General features: G+C 35.3%; 1 protein-coding gene across 3 annotated transcripts in view; it reads left to right on the forward strand.

Annotated features, from left to right (window-relative positions):
• The window catches only part of PREX2 (phosphatidylinositol-3,4,5-trisphosphate dependent Rac exchange factor 2), a 426,568-nt gene that overhangs the window by 141,196 nt on the left and 260,110 nt on the right, over positions 1-25,262 (forward strand). For all 3 annotated transcript variants that reach the window (XR_011966134.1, XM_072604786.1, XM_072604787.1), the window contains exon 7: positions 4,631-4,764. Coding sequence is in view for 2 of the 3 variants with exons in the window: in XM_072604786.1 (XP_072460887.1) it covers positions 4,631-4,764 (134 nt within the window). In the remaining variant the exon portion in view is untranslated. The remainder of the gene's footprint in view (positions 1-4,630; positions 4,765-25,262) is intronic.

Consider the following 25,262-nt stretch of genomic DNA (forward strand, 5'->3'; position numbering starts at 1 on the left):
ATGCTTAATAAATGTTTGCTGACTGATTGACATTTAAAAACATTTTTCAGAAGGGCTCCATAAATTTTTCCAGAATGCAAAAGGGGAATACAATATAGAGAAAGTTAAAAATGCCTTCTATGTGTTTTTTTATGGTTGATTTAATTAAATAAATATGGATTTTTCATTAAAGCCCTAGTACTAGAAGGGCAAATTTATTAGTGACTTCTTGTCAAAAGATAGTGTTTAGCCTATTAATTGACCTGTAGTCAGAGATTTAAAAAAGCCATTGTTGCAAATGCCTGAGAGAAAAAGATTAATATTATAAAGGTTTGCTCTGCTTTTGTATTCTACTTATAATCAATTAGGCAAAATTACATTCAGTATATATTGCTTGTTGGATTCCCATTGAAGGTAATGTTGGTCATATTTGCAATCTGACTTGAACTTAGTGTAAAATTTGTTGTAGTGTTTGTCCTTCATTTTTGAAGAGGTCCATGACATGAGGAAAATGATGACATGACTTACAGTTGACTTTGAGTGAGGGAAGGCTGTGCAAGGTCAGCAGCCTCACTTTCTCCTCCTGAGCTATCTGGATCAGGATGACTGGAGATGGCCCAGGATACAATGGGAGATCCTGGCCGTTTTAGACTAAGTCCTTTTCAGGAACTCATTTAGAATGAGGTAATATCCATTCAATGAATAGGACTCTTTAAGAAGTGTGTCAAGAGATGGCCCCTTTAATTAAGAAAAAGAAAAAAAAACTGGTTGGGAAGGGAAGACATTCAGGTTACTGTTCCAAAGAGAAACAGTTACTATTGACATTCACTCTAAGCCAGGAGAGCCCAAAATACAGCCATTAAGGAGAGCTTGGGCAGTGACCTATTGTGTTCTAATCTATGATCTTCAGAGTAAACTAGGTTTAAGGTTTTATGAAAGAAAGAAAGAAAGAAAGAAAGAAAGAAAGAAAGAAAGAAAGAAAGAAAGAAAGGAAAGAAAGAAAAGAAAGAAAAGAAAGAAAGAAAGAGAAAGAGAAAGAGGGAGAGAGAGAGAAAGAAGAAAAAGAAAGGAAGGACAAAAGAAATTAGCCTGTAAACCCCAAGTTAACTGGGCAGCTTCTGGCCATCAAAATTTATCTTCCTTTGGAGAGGAGAAGGAAAGGGAGATTATCAATATGTGATTGATAATATATATTAAATAGTACATATATAGTGTGTATATATATATAGTATGCATAGAATCATATATATGTATATATATACATATATATATAGTATAGGTCACACACATATATACACATATATTACTTATATCCTTATAGTATAGTAAAGCAGTAGGCTAACAGGGCAACTGTGGGTTAACTACAAGACTGTGCCAATTAAGGAATTTGAATGCCCCAGAGTTTTCTCTCCATCTGTAATCTGCCTAGCGTGCTTGACTCTTCCAGTTCCTGTTGCTCTAATTCACTCTTCTGACTGGCATCCTTAATGTGTGGACTTTGCTGATCCTGATCCTGGTCTCAGACCTGGACTTAGATTCCTTCATTGATGCCTTTCTTTGTGTCTTAGACGCTGACTTCTGTGTGGATTGTAAACTCCTTACCTTGACCCTGATTAACCCTTCTCCAGCTGCATGGAAGGCAGAGCCAAAGTCCTGCCTATGACATCTAGCCTTCCAACTTAGTAAAAATAAAATGTCTAAGTAGTATTCAGGATGTGAACAGCCACATGTGGCTTCTATCATCGAGCTGAGAGAAGACTGCTGGAACATTGTTAAAAAGCATTTATTGAGTGAAAAATAGGGGCTTGTTTAAAGTAGGAATTATCACATGAGTATATCTTGGCCTGGGTACTTATGATGGTGTATCTATATGGACCAAACATTGCTTAAAATGTATAGTTTTTTGTAGGTCTGTGGTTTCACATTTTTAATCATTTCCTCCTGCTAAACTCATGAAAATAATGAATAGATTAAATCCTAGTGTATCAAAGGTACATTGAATATCTGTGTGGCCTAAAATATAAACACATGAATGAAGGAAAATGCTCTAAACAGCCTTAGTAGGATTACATTTTATAGACAAATTATGAGCCAATTTCTCTGACTATATAAACAACTAATGGAGAATTAATTGGGCAATGTGGAAACTACATTGAATATTTCAGGATATGTTATGAGGCTATCCTGGAAGGAAATGGCCTTTCTGAAAGTGGTCAGTTTATTCTAGTGTTGTGAAGGACTTAATGCACATTTCAAGGAAATAACTTACTCAGAAAGTCACTGTGATGTGGTAGAAAGCATGCTAGTTCTAGAACATCAAGACACCCAGGTTCAAATCCTAAGTGTGTGACCAAGAATAGATTGTTTAGAGTTTAGACCCTCAATTCTCTCATCTGTAATATGGGGTTACTAATAAATGTGAAGGAAGCATTTGACTTGTCTTCACAGAGGAATTAGTGATGAACTTAGATGAAAGTGAAGAACTATAATGAAAATGGAATGAGTAAACAAGAAGAATCCAAAAAGCATAATCTTCAACGAATATTGACAGGATTGCTAAAACCCAGAACAAATGGAGACTCACTAGGCTAAGGATGTAGCACAAGGCTTATTTTTATTTTTTTAAGCTAGATTAGAACTAATAGAAGAAATAAAAGCAATCGTGAGTCAACTGTTAATAAAGCTGGGAGGCAGAGGGGGCCTCCTTTGATAAACTCTTGAGTCTACTAGATATTCTAAAATCTATTGGGGTGCTCTGGACTCCTAAAATGTAAATTTTGGAAACATTTCCTAAAACTTAAATTGCTATGTAAATGTGTGATATTATTAATACCTAGGATAATAGGCATCAAACCATGAGAGTTGCCTCATGTTTTTTAAATTATTTAATTTGATTTTTTTCACGTAAGAGGCATCTATTTTTCTCTTCCTCTTTCTACTCATTGAACAGAAAAACTTTTAAAAAGCCCAGAAAAACCCCCCCAACACTCCTGAAATAAGTATATAATGTCAAACAAAGCAAATCCTTCATAGCTAAGTCCAAAAATGTTTGCCTCGTTCTGCCTATTGAGTTCATCACCCCTCTGTCAGGAGGTGGGTAGTATGCTTCATTTTAAGCCCTCTAGAATCGTAATTGGTCACTACGTGGATCATAGTTTTTAAGTATTTAAAAGTTGTTTTTGTTCTTATATACATTGTTCTCATGGTACTGTTCAGTTCACTGTATGTCAATTCATACAGATCGTCCTAGTTTTCTCTTTCTAGTTTTATCATTTCTTATTGCATAGCAACATTCCATTCCATTCATATTTCATAATTCATTTAGCCATTTACCAATATATAGGCATTTGTTTAGTTTCTTTTCTTTTCCAACATGAAACAGCTGCTATAGATATATATTTTTTTCCATTTAGATCCTTTTCTTCTTTGTTCTCTTTAGGAGCCTAGTAATGATGTGTTTTGTTGGGTCAAATGTGTATGCACAATTTAGTAAGAATAGAGGAAAAGAATAGAATAGACTCTACAGATGTAGGGATTTAAGGATATGGTTTTAGAATGTAGACTTTAAGGGACAGTTCTGATGCATCTGTAAATCTGTGGGCATCACTATTGATGTATTTTTTTTTTTTTGATGCAGCTAGCTACTCTGTCATCTAGCTATCTATTTATCAGTCTGCCTCTCTTTTGCTTTGCCTGTCATTTATGTCTCTATTTTGCTCAGTAGATAAATTCTTTAATGAATGAGTAAATAAATTCTATTAATAGACAGAGGTCAAAAGATATGATAAAAAGAAAGATATGGAGCTATAGGAGTAGTTAGCTACACTGCCAAAAATCATCAACCTATGTCCATTCTTTGGATAGAGATAAATATACATTGATTGATAAATAGTTAGATGCATGATAGAACATTTATTTAGAACTTTTTATGTGCCCCATAATGTATTAAGTGCTAGAGGTACGTATTGTTTTTGTTCAGTTGTGAGCGACTCTTCATGACCCATTTGGAATTTTCTTGGCAAAAATGCTAGAATGTTATTTCCTTTTTCCGGGTCATTTTGCAGATGAGGAAACTGAGGCAAACATAGTTAAGTAACTTGCATGGGTTCACACAGTTAGTAAGTGTCTGAGGCCATATTTGAATTTAGAAAGATGACTCTTTCTCACTCTGGGCCTGGCATTCTATCCACTGCACTACCTAGATGTCCATGGAGATACATGTACAAGCAAGCAATTCAGTCTCTGCCCTCAAGGAGCTTCCATTCTAATGGAGGAACTCTATAAATAAAGCAGATTTGGACAGGTGTAGGAAGAGTAACTGTTTGGAGATGGTCAGGGAGTGATGTAGAGGCCCAAGTCTCCAGGGTGATTTTTATAAGTAGAATCTAATGTTCTGGTGGGGATGACATGGCTGAGAAGTGAGATGAACACTTGAATCTGACCAAGATAAAGAGAAAACTCACCTATGTGGAGTTCATTTTGGTTCTAAGAATGAAGTCCACTTTTGTTCTAAGAGCAGAGTCATCCACTCATTGCATTTGTGAGGAGAGTAGCCACACTGATTAAGTTACAGATCTCTCTAGTATTGAAATATGACATTTTCTGCTTCCTCATTAGTAATGTATTTTTCCCTCATTTGTTTCTTTGTTAGGGTTCCAACATCACAGACACGTGCACTGAAATGCTAATGTATGGGGTTTTGTTGAAAATTTCTGCAGGAAATATACAAGAACGGGTGTTTTTTCTTTTTGATAATCTTTTGGTATATTGCAAAAGAAAACACAGGTAAGTCACTCACTTCTGGCATTATTTATGCTTTTTATATTTTAAACCCTACATATATACCATGGCACAACTTAGCAAAGGTTTCTTGAAGATCCTGTATTTTGAATTGAATCTATATTTCAGATGCATGTTGATGATGGACCATAGTCCTTCTTTCTAATGGCATGTCATAGAGCATAGACTCTAAGATATGGAAGGGAGAGTGAAGGTCATTTTCTACAATTCCCTCATTTTGCATATGAACCAAAAAAGGAGAGGACAGAGAGCTAGAATTCAAACCCCCTTCCTCCAAATGTCAATTTAGTCTCTTTTTCCCCAATTCAATTTTTCCTTTTGATAAAATAAATGCTTAATGAAAAAAATACTTCTTTGGTGAAAGCAAAGTAATGCTATTCTTATTATAAAAATCGTTCATATGTTTGTATAATTTTGAATGATGTCAAATCAATAGATAATTGAGTTTTAACATACTTCATTAGCTTTTTTGAGCTTCTTAGTTAATTAAGTGGATAACAGGTAGAGAGGATTGGCATTATATACTGAGATACATTCATATGAGGGGATCTAGAAACTTAAGTTGGGAAACCTGTTATATAAAGCATTTGTATCAGAACTAATGAATAGAGAAAGAGAAAGGGCTGTTGCAAGCATATACTATGGAACACCTGGACGAAGGATGAATTTCTGTTTGGAAAACAGAAAATAAACTTGGCATGGAAGAATGATATTTTGCTCTTGCAGGAATTCAGCTATCCAGACGTTGGCTAGGATATTTTCTGCCAAGAACAGAGTAGTAGCCAATTTTTTTACGTGCTTTAATAATAATTTCTTCCTTCAAAGGTAGAAGAAACCACAAGGAGAACTGCTATTCTGGGCTTGATTTTGACCAATTAAGAATATAAAGAGAAATTGAGGTTTTTGCTAGTCAGAATACATCACCCAAAGAAAGAGTTTTGCAATGATAGATTCCTGTTTATCCTTCATTTTCAATGAGACATCATTAGGTGATGTCTGGAAGTGTGTGTGAATTGGATTAAGTGAGGCAGAACTGCATAAAGTCATCAGCGTCTCTCTCTTCCAGAGTCATAGAAGTCCAGTGGCAATACAAAAGTGACAAAAAATTAATGATGATGATGATGAAGACAATAGATATAATAATAAAGGGAGGTGTGTGGGCAGATGGGTGATAGGCAAGACCAGTCCTTATTTTCTGTTTTGGCTCAAAATAATCTGCATGCTAGTGTGCTAAAAACATTGTGTTCATCTTTTGTTGCTGAACAAGACCATGCCGTCAGAGAAATGATGACATGACTTTACCTTGACTTTGAGTGAGGGAGTTCTGTGCAAGGTCACCAGCCTCACTTCTCCTCCACAACCATCTGGATACAGTGACCAGATATTCATCAGGGTGCCTGGAGAGGACCCGGGTGCCTTGGGAGACCTTGACCCCTTTAGGTGAAGGTCTTGTCTTGTAATCTTGATGTAGGCTTGAGTTGAAAAGAAAATACTTAATCTTAGCTTGGGGCCACTCTGCATGGTTTTTGACAGCTAAGTATGGAGTCCATGACTAAAGAGCCAGAATCCTATCTTTAACTAGGTGAGGTCCTAGCCATTACATTCTAGGAAAATGGAACTGAGTTAGCCAATAGGTGACACTCAGATATATAACTTGGAAGATGGTAGTAGGGAGCATTACTCAACCACAAACCCAAGATATCATCTATTATCTAATCTGACTCCTGCCCTGGCTAATTCATTATCCCATACCTCACAACTGCTATTCCAATTCTCTTCTTTCCTCTAGCCTCTCATGTCACCCTCTATATAGAGAGAGACAGGAAGCCCTCAAGAATGAAATCATGAAAATATGAAGAAATAACTCTGATGAAAAAAGTCAAAATTGCCAAAAGAGCAAATATGTCTGCACAGGGCACTTAGTGATGAACTTAGATGAAGAAGAAGAACTGTAATGAAAATGGAATGAGCAATCAAGAAGAATAGGGAAAAGTAACATAATCTTCAAATATTATTGACAGGATCACTAAAATCCAGAATGAACTGAGGCTGGTGATGCTAAAGATAGTAAAAAGCTGATTTTTATTTATTTATTTTTAGCTAGATTGGGACTAATGGAAGAACTCAAAGGAAGAATAAATTAACTGTTAATAAGCCCAGAAGTCAGAGAGGAGTCTCCTCTCAATTACTGGGTCTTCTACATCTTCTGTAAATATGTTGGAGTGCTTAGGATTCCTAAAATGAGGGAAACATTTCCTAAAACCATTAGCTATTGAGTCTATTATATCTTCAAATCTATTAGGGTACTTAGGACTACTCTTTTCTTCTTGGTTTTAGTACACCTGCAGTGCTGAATCCACAATGTAACTACACTTTTTTTTTCTTAGAGAGAAGGAATTATTTAACTGGGATGATCAGAATAGGGAATTCTTAGCTCAGTAACGAATGATTCCAGTGTAGTAGTTGAACTATGAAACTATGAAACACATGAACCAATACACAGATCTATTAATAATGATTTCCATGTAATGGAAATGAAATCCTTAACCACTAATCCAAAATATACAGTGTATAGTTATTCCTATGAAGAGGATGGAACTTTATTGCTTCTCAGAACCCATTGCACATAGTAGGAGTGCAGCTATGTGGACTATCTGAGTGGAAAGAGAGGAAAGGAGAAGATGATATGTGGAAAGTCACAGAGCCAGATTTTACCAGGATCTTCTCTGTATCTCAGGGTAGATATAATGGAATACACAAGGGAAGGATGGGCAAGTCAGAATCCTCTAGTGACACTAGGACAGAAATAAGAATAGAAGTAGGAGTGTCAAATTCTTTCTCAAATTCTTCCCTTTGCAGTTGGAAGGTATGAAGAAAGATTAGTAGAGAAAGAAGATGTCTTGTCCTGAGCATAGCCCAGGGCCTGTTCTCTTTTCTCTAGCCTTCAGAGAAACAAAGAGAAGAAAATGGGAGAGAAGTCTTTTGGCTCATACTCCTTTGGGACCTACAAGCAAGAAAGGAAGAGTAGGAACCTAATTGCCAGGTTGGATGATCCATAGATACCTTCTCTAAAACTGAACTTATTATCTTTCCCCCAAAGCCTTCTCCTCTTACTATCTTCCCTTTTACTGCAGGGACAGTAGCATCCTTCCAGTCACCCAGACTTGCAATCGCAATGTCATCTTTGACTCCTCACTCTCTCTCATTCCTTCATATCTAATCTGTTGCTGAGGTCTGTTGATTTTACTGTCTTAACACTTTCATAAAAATAATATTTTATTTTCTCCAATTACGTTAAAGTTTTTAACATTTGTTTTTAAGTTTTGAGGTCCAGATTCTAGCTCTCCCTTCCATTCTCCCTCCCTGAGATAGTAAGTAATCTGATACAGGTTATACATGTGGAATCATGCAAAACATTTCCAAACCTTAAGATATTTCTCGTTATGTCCCTTTCCCTTCTCTGATACTGCTGCCACTTTGCCTGGTATAGGCCTTTACTACTCCACATCTAAACTATTACCATAGCCTGTCTCCTCATTCCAGTGTGTCTTCTTTCCGCTTTCAAAGTGATCTTCCCAGGTCTAACTACGTTACTCTCCTACTTAGTACACTCCAGGGACTCCCTATTACTTTCTGGATCAAACATAAAACTCCTAACATTCAGAACCCTTCATAATCTCCTTGCCTCATCCTAGTCTTATGTCTCACTCCCCACCATGCATTCTGGGATTTAGTGACTCTGTCCCCTTTTTGCTCCTCACATAAAATGCTCAATCTCCTAACTGCATGCATTTTTCACTGGCTGCCCTACATACTTGGAATACCTTCCTCGTCTCCATCTTCTGGCTTTCCTAGTTTCAAGTCACCCTAGAAATACCATCTTCTATAGGAAACCTTTCCTGATCTCCCCTCATTACAGTCCCTTTTCTCTGTTGATCGTTTATCCAGAGTATAGATTATCTGCACGTAATTGTTTGCATTTTGTCTCCCCCATTATCTTTTGCTTTTCTTTGCATCCTCATTGGTTAGTACAGTGACTGACACATAGTAAGTGCTTAATAAATGTTTATTGTCTGACTGGCAGACAGAAGAGAAAGAGGGAAATCAGAAGCAAAGTCCAGGACAGAACTCTTGAAGTCCTATGAGGTGCCTCTTATTAAAAAGTTTAATTCTATGATGCTTCTTATGACTATTTCCTGGGAGGATGCAAAACCTGTGTACACTGAATGCACTACCAGGTAGAAGAGTCAGTTCAAAAGGGATAGAGGCTGATTACCCCTCCTCCCCCAAATTATATGAACTGAAACCTTTCTCCTTTGGCATTGAATTGTGTAATAATGATAATCATAGTAATAGTTAACATTTGTGTTGTACATATATTATTAATTTAATCCTCACAACAACCCTGTGAGTTAGATGGTATTACTACCACAATTTTTGAGAAGAAAAAATGAAACTGAAAGAGGTTAAGTGACTTACTCAGGGTCATTCAGCTAATAATTGCCTGAGGTTGGATTCAGACTCAGACCTTCATGATTCCATGTCCAGCATTCTATCTACCATACTATCTAGCTGTCATATCATGATAGAAAGTAACTTGTTCAATCTGTTGTTCATTGAGGATTATTCCTGTACAGGCACTAGGTGAGAGAGAGGTGAGTTTTTTCAGTGCACTTCCCTTTTTACATAGACAAAAGATGTCACCTCTTAACTTTGTCATCATGAGAGAAGGGTAGTATGGTTTTAAGATGTATTGCTCCCCTGTTTCATCATGGCAGAAGGTGACTTGAAGCCTGGGCCAATGGAGTGGTAGTTTTGACCAGTTGTCTTATCATAAAAAAGTTTTGTATATGTACCTCGCAACAGATCAAGCCTACTTTTTAAGGACCAGCCTAGATAAGCACAGACAATGAAAGGATGAATAAAGTATTTATTAATCACTTACTATGTGCAAAATTCTGTGCTAAATGCTGGGGCTACAAATTAAAAAGCAAGATACTCCTTGCCCTGAAGGAGCTCACATTCTAATGGGAGAGACAACTCACATGAAAGACTTCAGCAACAAGTCTTATGGAAATGTCCCATGGACTTTAAGGGGCGAGCAGCAAAGAAGATAATAATTTTTCCTTCATTATCATTTCTATTGGTAAAAAATTTATATCCGTTTCCATTGCTGAACCTCTTGAAAGTGCCACAAGCACTGGTGGTAAGAACTTTCCTCTCTGGGTCTTTAAAAGTGTGGCTGTAGCACCAGTAGGAGCAATCACAAAGCTTTATCTTCAAAAGAATTTCTTTCTAGGATGATAATTGTGGGTAGTGAGCTATAAACGTTGCTATTCCAAAGGCTCTTAGTTTTGATTGTTTAAAGGGAAAGGGTAGGCAAAGTCATAATGACGGTTTGACTTGCCTGACACATGTTGCCTCCTGTCTTTTCCTTGGGGTGCCCTGCTGCTTCAGCTACTCTGGCCCAGCCATCCCATGAATGACATTTAGTTGGCAGCTGGTGAGGATGTCTGGCCCCTCCACAAGAGTTGCATTTATGTATGATCATAATAAGGACTAGATTAGAAGCAGGACTGCTGGTGTAGAGCTGCCGATTCTGTTTGCCTGTTGGTGGCAGAGAGTCAATAGGCTGGCCGCTTGATAATGAATTATTTGTCCATGGCAACTGATGAAACAAAGACAACATTCAAAATGCCCATCAGTCATGTGCACTCCACCTTTCTGATTCTTCAGTGGTAGTTGCAGACTTAGGAAAAGGGGCATGTATACTTTATAAACCATCTACAAACTTTAATTGAATTTATTATTTAGTCATTTCAGTCATGTCTGACTCTTTGTGACCCCATTTGGGGTTTTCTTGACAAAGATACTGGAGTGGTGTGCCATTTCCTTCTCCAGCTCATTTTACAGATGAGGAAACTGAGGCAAACAGGGTTAAGCGACTTGCTTGTGGTCACACAGATTATTAGTGTCTGAGACCAGATTTGAACTCAGGCCATCCTGACTCAGTGTCCTGATATAGTAATGTCTGACTCTTCATGATCCTGTTTTGGCAAAGATATTGAAATGTTTGCCATATTCTTTTCCAGTGGATTAAGGTAACCAGAAGTTAAGTGCCTTACCAGGGTCACACAACTAGTAAGTGTCTGAGGCTGGATTTGAACTCAGATCTTCCTGACTCCAGGTCTAGTTTTTTTTTTTTTCCAGGGAGCCACCTAGCTGGTTGGTTAATTTGACTTGGTACTCTAAATATGAGTTCATTGTGTGTTGACCAGTAAGTGAATACATTCCTAGAGAAATTAAACCATAGCATTCTTGACATTCTCAGTACAAAATAAACCAAAGAAAATAATGTAGTTGTATCCAAATGGAAGAATGACTCCTTGGAGACAGAAGGAAATGTTTTGGTGGAAAGGGCTTAATCATACACTCAAAGTCAAGAATAAACTATATGTCATGGACAACTTGACCGTCATTTATTGCACTCTCAACAATAAATACTTGCAGAAAAACACGGTGAAAATAATTGCATTTTGAAATTCTACAGTGAACTTTGTAGTACCTTTCAAATTAAATCATCACACAGGCTGATATTTAAGGACTTCAGTTTAAAGTTTGGAAAAAATGAGCATGGGGAGAAATACATAGGAACTAATGGTTCAGGAAAAAGGAATGGAAGAGGACAAAGGCTTTTGTAGACCATATCACCCACTTTTACGTCATGAATACATTCTCTGAAAAAGAATTGGCAAGTGTTGGTTATGATCAGTACTATATGGTAAATACCATTTGTGCTATCTTAATACACAAAAATAAGATTGATTGTATTTTAACAGAGAAGAAAATATTCATGATACATCTAAAAGTCATCTTTGAACTAGCTGTTTGTATAGAGCTTAGGGACCAGTTTCTTAGAGTAGATTGTTGTTTGGTCATGTCTGACTTTTTGTGAATACATTTGGGGTTTTCTTGACAAAGATGCTGGAGTGGTTTGCTGCTTCGTCCTCCAGCTCATTTTACAGATGAGGAAATCAAGGCAAACAGGTTAAGTGACTTGCCCATGGTCACACAGCTAAAGCGTTGGAAGCCAGATTTCAATTCACAAAGATGAATCTTCTTGAATTCAGGCCCAGTGCTCTGTCTGCTGTGCCGCTTAGATGGTCATACCAAAGATAAAAATTCATACAAAAAAGCTAGAAAAAAAATTATGAATAAAGAAGATATGGTATTCAATTGAAATTGCTCAATCAAAACTACTTAATAAAGTAATTGATAATGAAAAATGGAAACTGACAACAAACATGACAGACAAAAATTATATTAATTTTATGTAGAAGTTAAACTGCTATAAATTAATTGACACAATAAGAAGAGTGGAAGAGGCCAAAAAATAGCTTAGTGAGCAGCACTTGGCTTATTTGCCAGTTAGAGATGGAACCAGAGATCACAAATTTTATGAAGAAAAGGAGAGAGGATGGGATTACCATCAGGGAAATTGTAGTTTTTTATTCATTCCAAGTTCCCCACAAAAGCAAAATCACTTCTTTTTAATACTAGCTTTTTGCCAGTGTTCCTGTATGGCCATGAGAAATGGAATACAACAGCCTCAAAGAAATGAAATGTACATAACATTTCATTTCAGAGGGAGCTGAAGAAGGACATGTTGGATGTGATAGGAACACAGGCTGGAACATGTAGCTCTTCCATAGGTATGTTAGATACTTTTCAAAATTGCTAATTATTTCAAATGATTTAGATTTCCCTTAGTGCAACAAAGTAATAATTAACAACTTAGCAGCCTAAAAAGATTAATGAAACTTTCAAAGAGACCTACCTAACAATCAGAGTAATTAAATTACAGGGAAGGTCTGACTTATTATTTATTTAAACATAAGAAACTTTGAAGAATAAGAGTCAAAGGTTTATAAGGGAGATCTGTGATCAGAAAAAAAGATGGGATGATTATGTGTCATGATTATGTATCAGTTATGACACTGTCATGGAAAAGAGGGAGATAACACTCATTTCTTAATGAGTTAATGTTATCCACTGCACCTAAGAATAGGAAATATGAGAAGAAATGAGGACATCCATCATACCACTGCTTCATCAGGGCGATAATGGATAATGATGAAATTCCCAAACTATTCAATTCATTGTTATCTTGTCCAGACTGAAAGTCCCTTGGATGGGGAGGATAGAAGAGAAATGGTTAGCAGGGAATAAAACCCCAAGGTAGAGTAAATAGACAGATAATCATCTCTCTCCCTTTTTGCCAGATTCAGATGAACTACCACCTAGAATGCATAAATCAGGCAGTTATAATTGTTTCATACTTGTTAGTGATCTTAAAAAAAAAATATGGAAAATCAGAGAAGTGCCATAGGAATGGAGAACAAGTAGTGTCCTAGTTGTTTTTAGAGAAGAGCAGAGAGTTTTCAAACTTTCAGTTCTTGACCTTGGCTATTAAAGGGATGATGTGTGAGGATGTACAAAGCAAAGTGGTAATCTCAAAGAACCAACTGAGTTTGTAACAGTTCATATCATACTAACCTATTTCCTTCTCTGGCAGGGTGATTAGAGTGGTATGTTAGGGAAGTATGGTAGAGATATTACACTTCAACTTCTGTAAAGCGTGTAACAGAGCTTCTTGTGATGTCCTTGTGGATGAGGTCAATTTATATGAGCTTGATGCATAATCTAGTTAGGTGGATTCAGAACTGGTAAATTGCTGTTGAACAGATTGATGTGAATTTCTGGGGGGAATTTCTAGTGTATGCCCAGTCTAACCTTGGTCATCATTTACTGGTCATCATTTTTAACAAATGTTTATTTTTATTTTGAACTTGACAAATAGTAAATAGAATGAGCCTTCATATATACACAGAAAAACAATTGCCACAACAAAAAAAGAGTATTAAAACTGCAGGTCTCTGTTATCTCGATTGCTTTTCTTTTCAAGCATATAAGATCTATAGCTTTCAAAGCCATTCTACTTGTATGGCTTTCTATTTTAGTCACCATTTATATTAGAATTTACTGATCATATGAAGGTAAAAGAGACAGCTAATAGGACAAATAGGACAAAAAATCTTGATTAACAAGAATGATGGGTAAAATTTAATAGAGATAAGTATAAAATACTAGACTCAAAATCAAAATATCCCCTTTACAAATTGTACTGGGGTAAGATAATAGTTCCTTTGAAGAAGACTTTAGCCAATTTAGTGGACAGTCAGCTCCATCTATTTTCGATACCATGACATTATAACATGGAAAAAGAATGTTATAAATGTGACCAGAACATTTCCAAAGAGGAAACACAAGTTGTTCATTTTGGCAGTATTGTATACTGGGTAGCAGCCTGACCTGAGTCAGAAAGACCTGGATTTGAGTCTTATCTCCGATTCATCCTGGCTGTGTCATTGTACTGGTCACTTAACCTCTGACTTCCCTAGGTTACTTTTCTAAACTAAACTCAGAACAGTTGATATTCTGCACCAATAACAGAAGTTCCTTCACTGTTAGTTTCCCAGACCAATGAAATCACAGATTTAAACTGAGATTTGTTAATAATAAGTTTTAATGATGTTTAAACTTATTAAAAACAATTACTTAAAAATGCAAATGGAATGCTAACTCAATGATTTGGGAGTTCCCTTTGAATTGGTTGATTTACAATTCAGCCATGCCCATGTAATTCTTTGAACTTGTCTTTTTAGAAGCTTACCACTGAAGGTCTACCCAATGTATTGGAAGCCTTGCTCTGGGTTCACATCCTAAGAGTACCAGTTTAGCATTCAGGCTCTCTACTGATCATTCTCTGTTCTTGCCACATTTTTATCTATCATATTCATGTTCTTCAGAGTTGTTTTATTTTAAAAATGCTTTCAGTGCTTATTGACTTGCTGACTGAGAGAAGAAGGAAGGAAGGAAGGAATGAAAGGAGGGAGGGAGGAAGGAAGGGAAGAAAACTTAAGAGGTCTTACTCTGTTCCAGGCACTGTGCTAAATATTCAGGATACAAATGCAAGCAGGAAGAAAGGATCCCTGCTCTCAAGGGACTGACATTCTAATGGGGGAGGATAATATGTAAAAAGGAGCTTAGATGCTATTGCTAAGAAAGGTACTTAGCTCTGGTCCTGTGGAGATGGGTCAGTAATACAAACTGGAGGAGAATGAAACTAATGTCATTAGACAGCAATGTTTACCTAACAGTAAGAATTGTATATGTAAATGAATTAGCAAAATTATTTTCTTAAAAACTGTAATGAAATGGCACTTATCCAGAAGACTCTTCTCTAATTTTGGACCAGGAATAGGGCTTTGGTCTAAGAAACAAATTTTCAAAGTTCCTTCCTGGGTATGTTAGGCACTTTTCAAAACTGTTAATTATTTTAAATCATTAAGATGTCCCTTCTGACAGTAAATCAGCTATTTAATGATTAGTAAGTCAAGAGTTTGGAAGAGTTAATATAATTTTCAAGGGGAGCTACATAAAAATCCAAGAGTAATTAAGTTGTAAGGAGGATCTAACTTATTGAGTTTACTGGTTTTATTACCTTTATGCCACTCTGGAATAAATGAACTGAGTTAAAAAATTTAAATGTGCATTTTTCCAAATTATTTTTATGATTATCAGTGTTTAGGTAAGCATCAGCAGGTTATACAGATATAGAAACAGCTGCTACTTTCCCCTGTGTATTTTTAAAAAAAGTTAGCATGATTCTTTCCAAAAGCTTTGGTTTCCTTTGGGATGTTAATTTGAAAAGGAGGCTTTTCTTCTTGAATGTGAATCTCTTCCTGTTATTTATATCACTCCTAAAGTTCAAGCCTTCTGTGTTAGTAAAGTTGGTTATTCAAATGTGGGGATCATCATGGTCTGATGGCCTTAATTGTTGAATAACTGGATCAGTAAAAGTCTTAAGAAATTAAAATCCTGCTGTTTTGGAAATGTTCTTAAGTAATGAAACATTAGTAAGAACATGTGACATAAAGAACAAATTCATAGCTGTTATAAATGGAAATAGCCAAATAGATCATTGTGTCCATTCCCTGCCAGGAGAAGAGGAGCTGTTTAAATGACACCATCTGCTCCCTTCTTAAAACACTTAATCTTCTTCTGGTAGTTAACAAGATCAACAACTTCCCAATATTCCCTAACTTAAAGTATTAAGAGCCTTTAGAAGGTATTGTTATACAAATTTTTCCCTTTGAAGTTTCAACTTCATGGAATAGTAAACTGATTATATCACTTTCATGGGTGGTTTGGAATCTGGGGTGTGCTGAAAGCCAATTGTTAAAATTTTTAGTGTGAACCTATTCACCTTAAAAGTTGGCAATGCTACATACAGATGAAGGGCTTGATCTAATTTGTTGTTGATTGTCTAGATTTAAGGAAGTGATGGAAAATATTAATAATGCAGATTAAACATCAATATATTTTATAAATGTATTTATGAGAGTCACTTGTTAGATATTTACCAGCGTACTTCTAACTCAGTATTTTCCATTGGTGGACTGAAAAATTAAAAAATTATATTCCCTGTTCTGACATTAATTACCTAAGGTTATATGTCATTCATACAAATATCCGTGTATATTACATACATATACATATAAACATATGTACGTATATAGACACACACACTCACATATATATGTGTGTATACATATGGGTATATATACATATATATATACATGTATATATATATGTACATACATACATACATACATACAACAAAGCACAGCCAGACAAAAGACATACTTTTTTTTTTGGTAAAGACTCATAAAAGAAATTGGGACCTAGAAAAATAAGTGCAATATTTGGGAGTAGGAGGTAACCCAAGAGGGAAGGAACCTAATTGAAAACTCTTTTCACCTTGGAATTTGTTCTCAGCAGGATCCTGGAAACTCAGAAGGTATCTAGGGGGATCTTCTTCCACATTTTTCAATACCAGCTCTCTGGGTTTAGGTTAGAGACTGAAAAAAGTTGGTCACTGATAGGAGGATACAGATAAGGGGGATCTGTCCAACTTCAGTGACCTCACTGATTCTCTCTGTGCCAGTGTACTTATATAGTTCATTATCCCTTGAGAACCACCTTTCTATGCAACATTGATTGTGAAAAAAGAGCAGCAAACAGGTGGCAAACAGACTACTGGTTGGGATAGAGCAAAAAAAAAAAAATTCTAGGCCTAAAGAAAATAAAGGATTCATGGCATGAAAAATGCTTACTTCAAGGACATTTTAGATAAATCTGCAGTGACTGATAAAGAAAGATAGAAGTTGTTTGAAGAAGAAAAATGTATTTGTAATTAAAGAAAAGAGCCATCTCAATGAACAAGTACTTAGTAACAAAATAAACTGAATTGACATTTCTTTTGGAAAATGAAAGTTTAATATTAAATTTGTAAGATTCCATGAAATAACAATGGAAAAATTTTATTGGACCAGTTTCAAGAAACTTAAGTGTGGTTCAGAAGCATAAAAAAAATCAAAAAAGAAGGGTTGGAGGATGAAAATTACAGCTCTTCAGAATGGAATCAATAAGTCAAGCAGGATTAGAGAATGTTTTAACAAAGTACAGAGATAGTTGCTAATGAAATAGATACTCTGAAAATAGAATTACATAATTATAACCCCAAAATTTAAAGAAAGAATGAAAATTAACTGAACAAAATTTAAAGACAACAGGGTTGAGAAAACATATCAGAATAACATAAAATAAAATAAGAACTTTGAATGTGAATAAAGGATGCAAAAAAGATCACCTTAGGATTACAGGTTTTCCATAAAAATACCATTAAGAGAACAATCATAATACCATATTTCACAAATTCATATAGGAAAACTTCCTTGAGATGGTTTAAATAGGTAGCAATTTTATGATAATTATTTTTTTAATAATTTAATAATGTAATAATAATTACATTTTATGATAATCCTTGGGTCACTACTGAAATCTAATCCTGGATTTAATTTACCAAAAACTCTCTTGGGAATTACAGCATCAAACAACAAAATCTGCAGGAAGCAAATAAAAGAAACAAAAAGCTTTCACATTCCAAGGACAATGTAAAAAGAATAATATAGGCTTGTATTGGATTACAAGAAGTCAAAGAAAAATAATATGATTTTTCAAAAAATGCAGCACATCACTTGGCAGCCAAAAACATGTGTTTTAAAGCTTACCCTAAACATCTAAGAAAACAATTGAATTTTCAACAAAAGGAGAAGAATTTGAGTCATTGTTCAAAAGAAGCCAGAGATTATCAGAGATACAATTTGCAGATTGACCAGATGAAAGATATTTAAACATTTTTTGAGAACGATGAAAACTAAGGAAAATGTTTTTTCAAGCCATTTTGATGGGTTGGGGAATCTTCTTTTTGTGTTTTGATTTTCTTTGAAAAAAATGACTATCTAAAGGGCCATGACAAAGCAAAGACTGTATGAAAGAGCTAAAGAGTTCAAGGAACAAAGATACGGGGGCAAAATCAAGAGATTACAATGAAAAAGTAAAAATTTCAATTACAATATATCTTGTTTCCTTCTTCATAAAGAAATATGGTTAGATAAAGAGCAATTCCTTTTGCTAAGCGTGATGAAGAATAAAAATAAAGGCATGCTGCAGGAACCTGATATTGGGCAATGTGATGAGGAGGAGGAGAGAGGTGGATTGATAAAATTGAGATCAGATTTTTATAAGAAATTTTGAGATGAAGATTTGTGTCTCCGAAAACCTATATTAGCTAAATGGAAAAAAGAATAAACTAACTGTACATACAGTTAAAATGAATTGAAAGCAAACAAATCAAGAACCCTCAAACACAAAAATAAGTAGAAGTCTTGAAAATTGGAAGGAAACTAGAAAATAATGACTATAGAATTGATAAAGCTGATTTTTTTCTCCTCTTTTGGAGGAGATTAGAAGAGATGAACCATTATTCAACATGATCAACAAGGAGAGGAAAATACCAAAATTTTTAAAAAGAACAGTGAATTCATTACAGAAATGAAGTAAAAAATAAATATCAGAAACTTATAATCAATTATATTCCAACCAATGAGAATTGAAAACAAGTATCTTTTTAAAAAACCCAAATTAATCAGTTAAAAAAATTCCAGAAAAAATAAATCCATATTACTAAAGGTTGAAAAAATCCCAACAATCAAGTCCAGAAAGATTTATATGTGAATTTATGAAACATTTTAAAGATAATTAATTGCAATGCTAAAAGATCAGTCTCAAAAATGGAGATAGAAGAAATTTTATCAAACTCATTTTGTGAAATAAATTTAGTTTTGATATCAAAGAATAGACAAAACAAGGAATATTTTAATCCTATTTCACCAATGAGTATTGATATAAAAATTCTAAATAAAATCCTTTGCAAAGAGACTATAATGGTATTTCCAGTAAATAATTTGCAATGATCAAGTGGTAGTCATGTCAGAAATACAAGGATGGTTCAATATTAGGAAATAAATATATAAACAAGAATGGATAAAAATATTATGCATTATTGCAAAAGAAATCATAGCTGGGCAAACATTTGTGCTCAAAATCAATCTGTATCTGTCTGTTTATCTATCTGTCTGTCTTTAAGAGCTTACTTAGACTATAGACAGTGGGAGTCACAGTAGTATGTAAGGAGTCTGTAAAAGTAGAATAGCCAGGTTATAAAGAATTTTAAAAGTCAGGTATATTGATAACTTAGAAGCAATAGGGAGCCCCTCAGTTTATTGAGTGGTAGCATTATATGATTTGACTTGTACTTTAGGAAAATAATTTTGGTTATATGTAGGATGGTATAGTGGGGAGACACTTGAAACAAGGAGATAAAACACATAGGAAGCCAGTGGAACCTTCTAGGTCAGATGTGATAAAAGAATGAACTAATGTGGTAGCTGTTTGAGTAGTAGGAAAAGAAGAGATGTGAGAGATGAATTATAAGTAAAAATGGCAAGATTTAGTAATTAACTGGATATGTAAAATGAGAGAAAGTGAAGACTAGGGAATGCTAATAAGGTTGTAAACATAGAATGATAGTGGTGCACTCCTTAGAAATAAGAAAGTGTGGCAAAAGTCTGGGTTTGGGTCAAAAGTCAATGAATTCTCTTTTGGACTTGTTGAGTTTGAGAATTCTATGAGACATTCCATCTGAAACATCAAGTAGCTGGTGATATGAGATTGGTGCTCAGGGGATATTGGATATATCTGGTTGATTATCAGAGCATCTATATAAAGAGCTGGCATTATTATATATTATGGAGATACAATAAACTTTCCCAATATTAAATTTAAAAAATCCTGATTTTTTTTCATGATTTGGAATTTAACCTGCTAAAACACAAACTGACTTTATATGTCTCTTTAAATAGATTTAAAAAAACTCAAATAGTTATAGAGATAGTCACTCTTCATGATTGGGTCATGCCAAAATATTAAAAATAACACTACCTCAATTCAAGGTTTTAGTGTAATCAAATGACTAAGGATGTTCTTTTCATAACTATACAAAAAATAAAATCATATAGAGGAAAAAGAAATCTAGAATCTCAAGGGAAACAAGTGGACTATATGTAAATGACATTTGTGCTAGCTATGAGATTTGGACAACATATGAATGACCAAATGACATGACATTGCTATATTACAATAAAATAGTCATCAAAATGATTTGGTACTGGTTAGAAAGAAACTGAAAAGTAGATCAGTAGAATAGACAAGATAATTAAGATATAGAAGCAATCAAAAATATTACCTGTCCCATAAATCTAAGGATAGTACTTAGTATAGAATTTCCTTTTAGACATTGGTGAGAAAACTGAAAATCAGTTTGGTAGCAGTATTTATAGATCACTATAGATCACAATAATCTGGACACATATATGCAAAATGAATATAATATATTAAAAATTAGAGTGTTACCTTTCTTGACCATAGCTAGGTAGAGAATTATTATCCAAAGAAAGGGTAGTGGAAGTCAAAGAAAAAACGATTTGTATCATTTTGACTCTACAAAATTTTAAAATGAATAAATGAAGTCATTGAATATAGATAAAAGATACTGTTGAGTGAAAAAATATTTGTTTGAAATATCATTGAAAAAAACACTGACATCCAGTATGTACAGGTAATTAATACAAACATTTAATTATATCTCAATTGATAAATGGCCAAAGGATATAAAAAACAATTTCCAAAAGAATGATTTTAGTCTATAAATGACAATATTAAACCATATTCCATAACATAAATGAAAATTAAAACAACTGTAAGATCTCACTTAATACATACTTTAAAAATTTAGAAAGATGATAAAAAATGAAAATAGTTAGTATAAGAGAGGCTGTGGGAAGAAATATATTGTTGGAATTTTTAGTTGGTTGAACAGTTTTGCACATCAATTTGAAATATTCAAGGGAAGTGGCTAAATTGTCAGACTGTCCATACTCTTTGATCTAGTGATCTTGCTAATGATAATAGGCCTAAGGAAATCAAAGTCTGGTAAAAATGTCTCACATATAGCCAAATAAATCTAGCATCATTTCTTTTTGTGTGTTTTGTGAACTTGACACAAAGTGTGTACTAATTAATCAGGGAATGGTTGAAAAAGAGGAATATAATGTAATACTTGTGTTGTATGAAATGATATGAATGTGAGGAATTCAGAGAAGTATGGTAAGATTTCTAAGAACTAATGCAGAGCAAAACCAAAAAGCAGAACCTAAAGGAGTACATGCACAATGATTTTAATGCAATTTAAAATGTAATTTACAATACTCAATGATTATATCATAATTTCTAATATAAATGAAAATGTTAAACAATTAATGGAAAATCACTAAAGGCACTTGAGAATAAATGCTCAAGTTTATTTATCTCCTTCTACTTGAAACAGTAAGATGGAATGACCAAGCCAAAATTTTCTATACATTGTGAAAAGTTATTACTACATCAGATTGTTTGTTTGCTTTTTTTTCTTGTTTACAAATAAAGATTAAGAATGGAGAGGATTTTCCCCCTCCCAAAATGACTCTGATGTAAAGTAAAAAAATCCTAAAATCTTATTTGTTCTTAAAGAAGAAATCAGTTTTCTAGAAACTGTAGTAAAAATGTGATGTATCTCTAAATATTTCAGAGATATCTCTAGTTACAACCTATTGTTTTAGCAGTGGTTAGATATTTAACAAATATGACGTAATAGTTCTGGTTTCTAGTGGTATGTCACGAAAATAGCTAAAAACATATAAAATAATGATAATACCTAGCATTTATATAGCAATTCAAGCTTTACACATAGCTAGTATATGAGATAGGCTTTGACCTAAGATATTCATCTCCTGCAATTTATCAACTCTCTCACCTAGCTACCTAAAATTAGGAAATATATAATACTTGGCATTATTTGCCAACAACATGGTATTGTAGAAAAAGAACTGTGGCTGTGGAAGGTTATATTTTATTAAAAAGGGAAATGCAGGAGTATCATTGTATTTTAAGGAAAACTTCTGCTAATAAGTGGTTTGTCTCAGTACTGTGATTATTTGACAATATACATATATATATATATACATATATATATATTTAGGTATATATATATATATATATATATATTTAGGTATATATATATATATATACCTAAAGATCCAGGACTTAGATTAGGGAAAGGTCATGGAGAGCATATATGTGCTGATCAGTGAATGGAGAGATCAAAGAAATACTCTGATGGAAATATTCTATATGCCACCAGAATAAAATAAAAAAAATAACTGGCAAATATTATGTATCTAACATACAACCAAGATGTAAAAACAGTAATGGAGAACTTAAACCATTCTGGCACTCATTAGAGCTTACTCACTAAGAAAATCAGGACCACTGATAAATTCTTAATTTATCTTAATCATAATTTTACTCTTTAAAAGGCAGAGAAAGTATAAAAAAAGGGAATTACAATCCTGGAGTAGATCTTGAGAAACTGATTGATGAAACTGATGATTAAAAACTTGGGTTCCAACTTTTCTTCCTCCCTCCCTCCCTACCCCTTCCCTTTGGAAGGCAAGCAATTCAATATAGGCCAAATCTGTGCAGTTTTGCAAGTGACTTCCATAATAGTAGTGTTGTGTAAAAACTAATTATATTTCCCTCCATCCTATCCTGTCCCCCATTACTTCTGTTCTCTCTTTTGATCCTGTCCCTCCCCATGAGTGTTGACCTCAAATTGCTCCCTCCTCCCCATGCTCTCCCTTCCATCATCCCCCCCACCCTGCTTATCCCCTTATCCCCCACTTTCCTGTATTGTAAGATAGGTTTTTATACCAAAATGAGTGTGCATTTTATTCCTTCCTTTAGTAGAATGTGATGAGAGTAAACTTCATGTTTTTCTCTCACCTCCCCTCTTTATCCCTCCACTAATAAGTCTTTTGTTTGCCTCTTTTATGAGAGATAATTTGCCCCATTCCATTTCTCCCTTTCTCCTCCCAATATATTTCTCTCTCACTGTTTGATTTCATTTTTTTAAGATATGATCCCATCCTCTTCAATTCACTCTGTATCTATGTGTGTGTGCGTGTGCGTGTGCATGTGTGTGTGTGTGTAATCCCACCCAGTACCCAGATACTGAGTAGTTTCAAGAGTTACAAATATTGTCTTTCCATGTAGGAATGTAAACAGTTCAACTTTAGTAAGTCCCTTATGACTTCTCTTTGCTATTTACTTTTTCATGCTTCTCTTCATTCTTGTGTTTGAAAGTCAAATTTTCTTTTCAGCTCTGGTCTTTTCATCAAGAATGCTTGAAAGTCCTCTATTTCATTGAAAGACCAATTTTTCCCCTGAAGTATTATACTCAGTTTTGCTGGGTAGGTGATTCTTGGTTTTAGTCCTAGTTCCTTTGACTTCTGGAATATCCTATTCCACACCCTTTGATCCCTTAATGTAGAAGCTGCTAGATCTTGTGTTATTCTGATTGTATTTCCACAATACTTGAATTGTTTCTTTCTAGCTGCTTGTAATATTTTCTCCTTGACCTGGGAACTCTGGAATTTGGCCACAGTATTCCTAGGAGTTTCTCTTTTTGGATCTCTTTCAGGCGGTGATCTGTGGATTCCCTGAATACTTATTTTGCCCTCTGGTTCTAGAATCTCAGGGCAGTTTTCCTTGATAATTTCATGAAAGATGATGTCTAGGCTCTTTTTTTGATCATGGCTTTCAGGTAGTCCCATAATTTTTAAATTGTCTCTCCTGGATCTATTCTCCAGGTCAGTTGTTTTTCCAATGAGATATTTCATGTTATCTTCCATTTTTTCATTCTTTTGGTTTTGTTTTGTGATTTCTTGGTTTCTCATAAAGTCATTAGCCTCCATCTGTTCCATTCTAATTTTGAAAGAACTGTTTTCTTCAGTGATCTTTTGAACCTCCTTTTCCATTTGGCTAATTCTGCTTTTGAAAGCATTCTTCTCCTCATTGGCTTTTTGAACCTCTTTTGCCAATTGAGTTAGCCTATTTTTCAAGGTGTTATTTTCTTCAGCATTTTTTTGAGTCTCCTTTAGCAGGGTGTTTACTTGTTTTTCATGCTTTGCTTGCATGTCACTCAATTCTCTTCCCAGTTTTTCCTTCACCTCTCTAACTTGATTTTCAAAATCCTTTTTGAGCTCTTCCATGGCCTGAGCCCATTGAGTGGGCTGGGATACAGAAGCCTTGATTTCTGCATTTTTCCCTGATGGTAAGCATTGCTCTTCCTCATCAGAAAGGAAGGGAGGAAATGCCTGTTCACCAAGAAAGTAGCCTTCTATAGTCTTATGTTTTTTCCCTTTTCTGGGCATTTTCCCAGCCAGTGACTTGACTTCTGAGTGTCCTCTTCACCCCCACCTCCCCTCTAGATCCGCCCAGCCAGCACTTGGGGTCTGAGATTCAAATGCTGCTTCCCAGCCTCAGGGCTTTGGGCCAGGGCAGGGCTGCTGTTCAGTGTGAGATTAAGTTCAGGTCCTCATGTCAGGGCAGGGTCACCTCACAGGCTCAATTCCCTCAGGGGGTTTATGCAGAGACCTTCAACAATGGATCCAGGCTCCTGCCTGCTTGGAGGAGCCCTGGTTTGCTCCTGCCTCCGCTGCTGCCTCCCGAGGGGGCCTGAGTTATGGGGGCACCCCACTCCCCTCTCAACCAGCCAAAGAGACCCTCTCACTGACCCCCGTCACCTGTGGGTGGAGGGACCCGCACAGCTGCTGGAGACTCCATCCCTGAAGCCTGCTCAGATCAGCTCCCTTCGGCGCTGCGCCGCCGAGGCAGGGCTGGGCTCCGCTCTGGCTCCAGGGTGTGAGGGACCCTCTGTGAGAGGCTTTCAGGCTCTCTGGAGCAGAAATCTCATCCGCTCCGTTCTGTGGCCTCCGCTGCTCCAGAACTCGCCGGTGGTTCCTTTCTTTACAGGTATTTTATGCACAGTGGGTTCGGAGGTAGCGTATGTGCGTCTTTCT

Source organism: Notamacropus eugenii, chromosome 4 (genome assembly GCF_028372415.1).
Source record: "Notamacropus eugenii isolate mMacEug1 chromosome 4, mMacEug1.pri_v2, whole genome shotgun sequence".
Lineage (NCBI taxonomy): Eukaryota > Metazoa > Chordata > Mammalia > Diprotodontia > Macropodidae > Notamacropus > Notamacropus eugenii.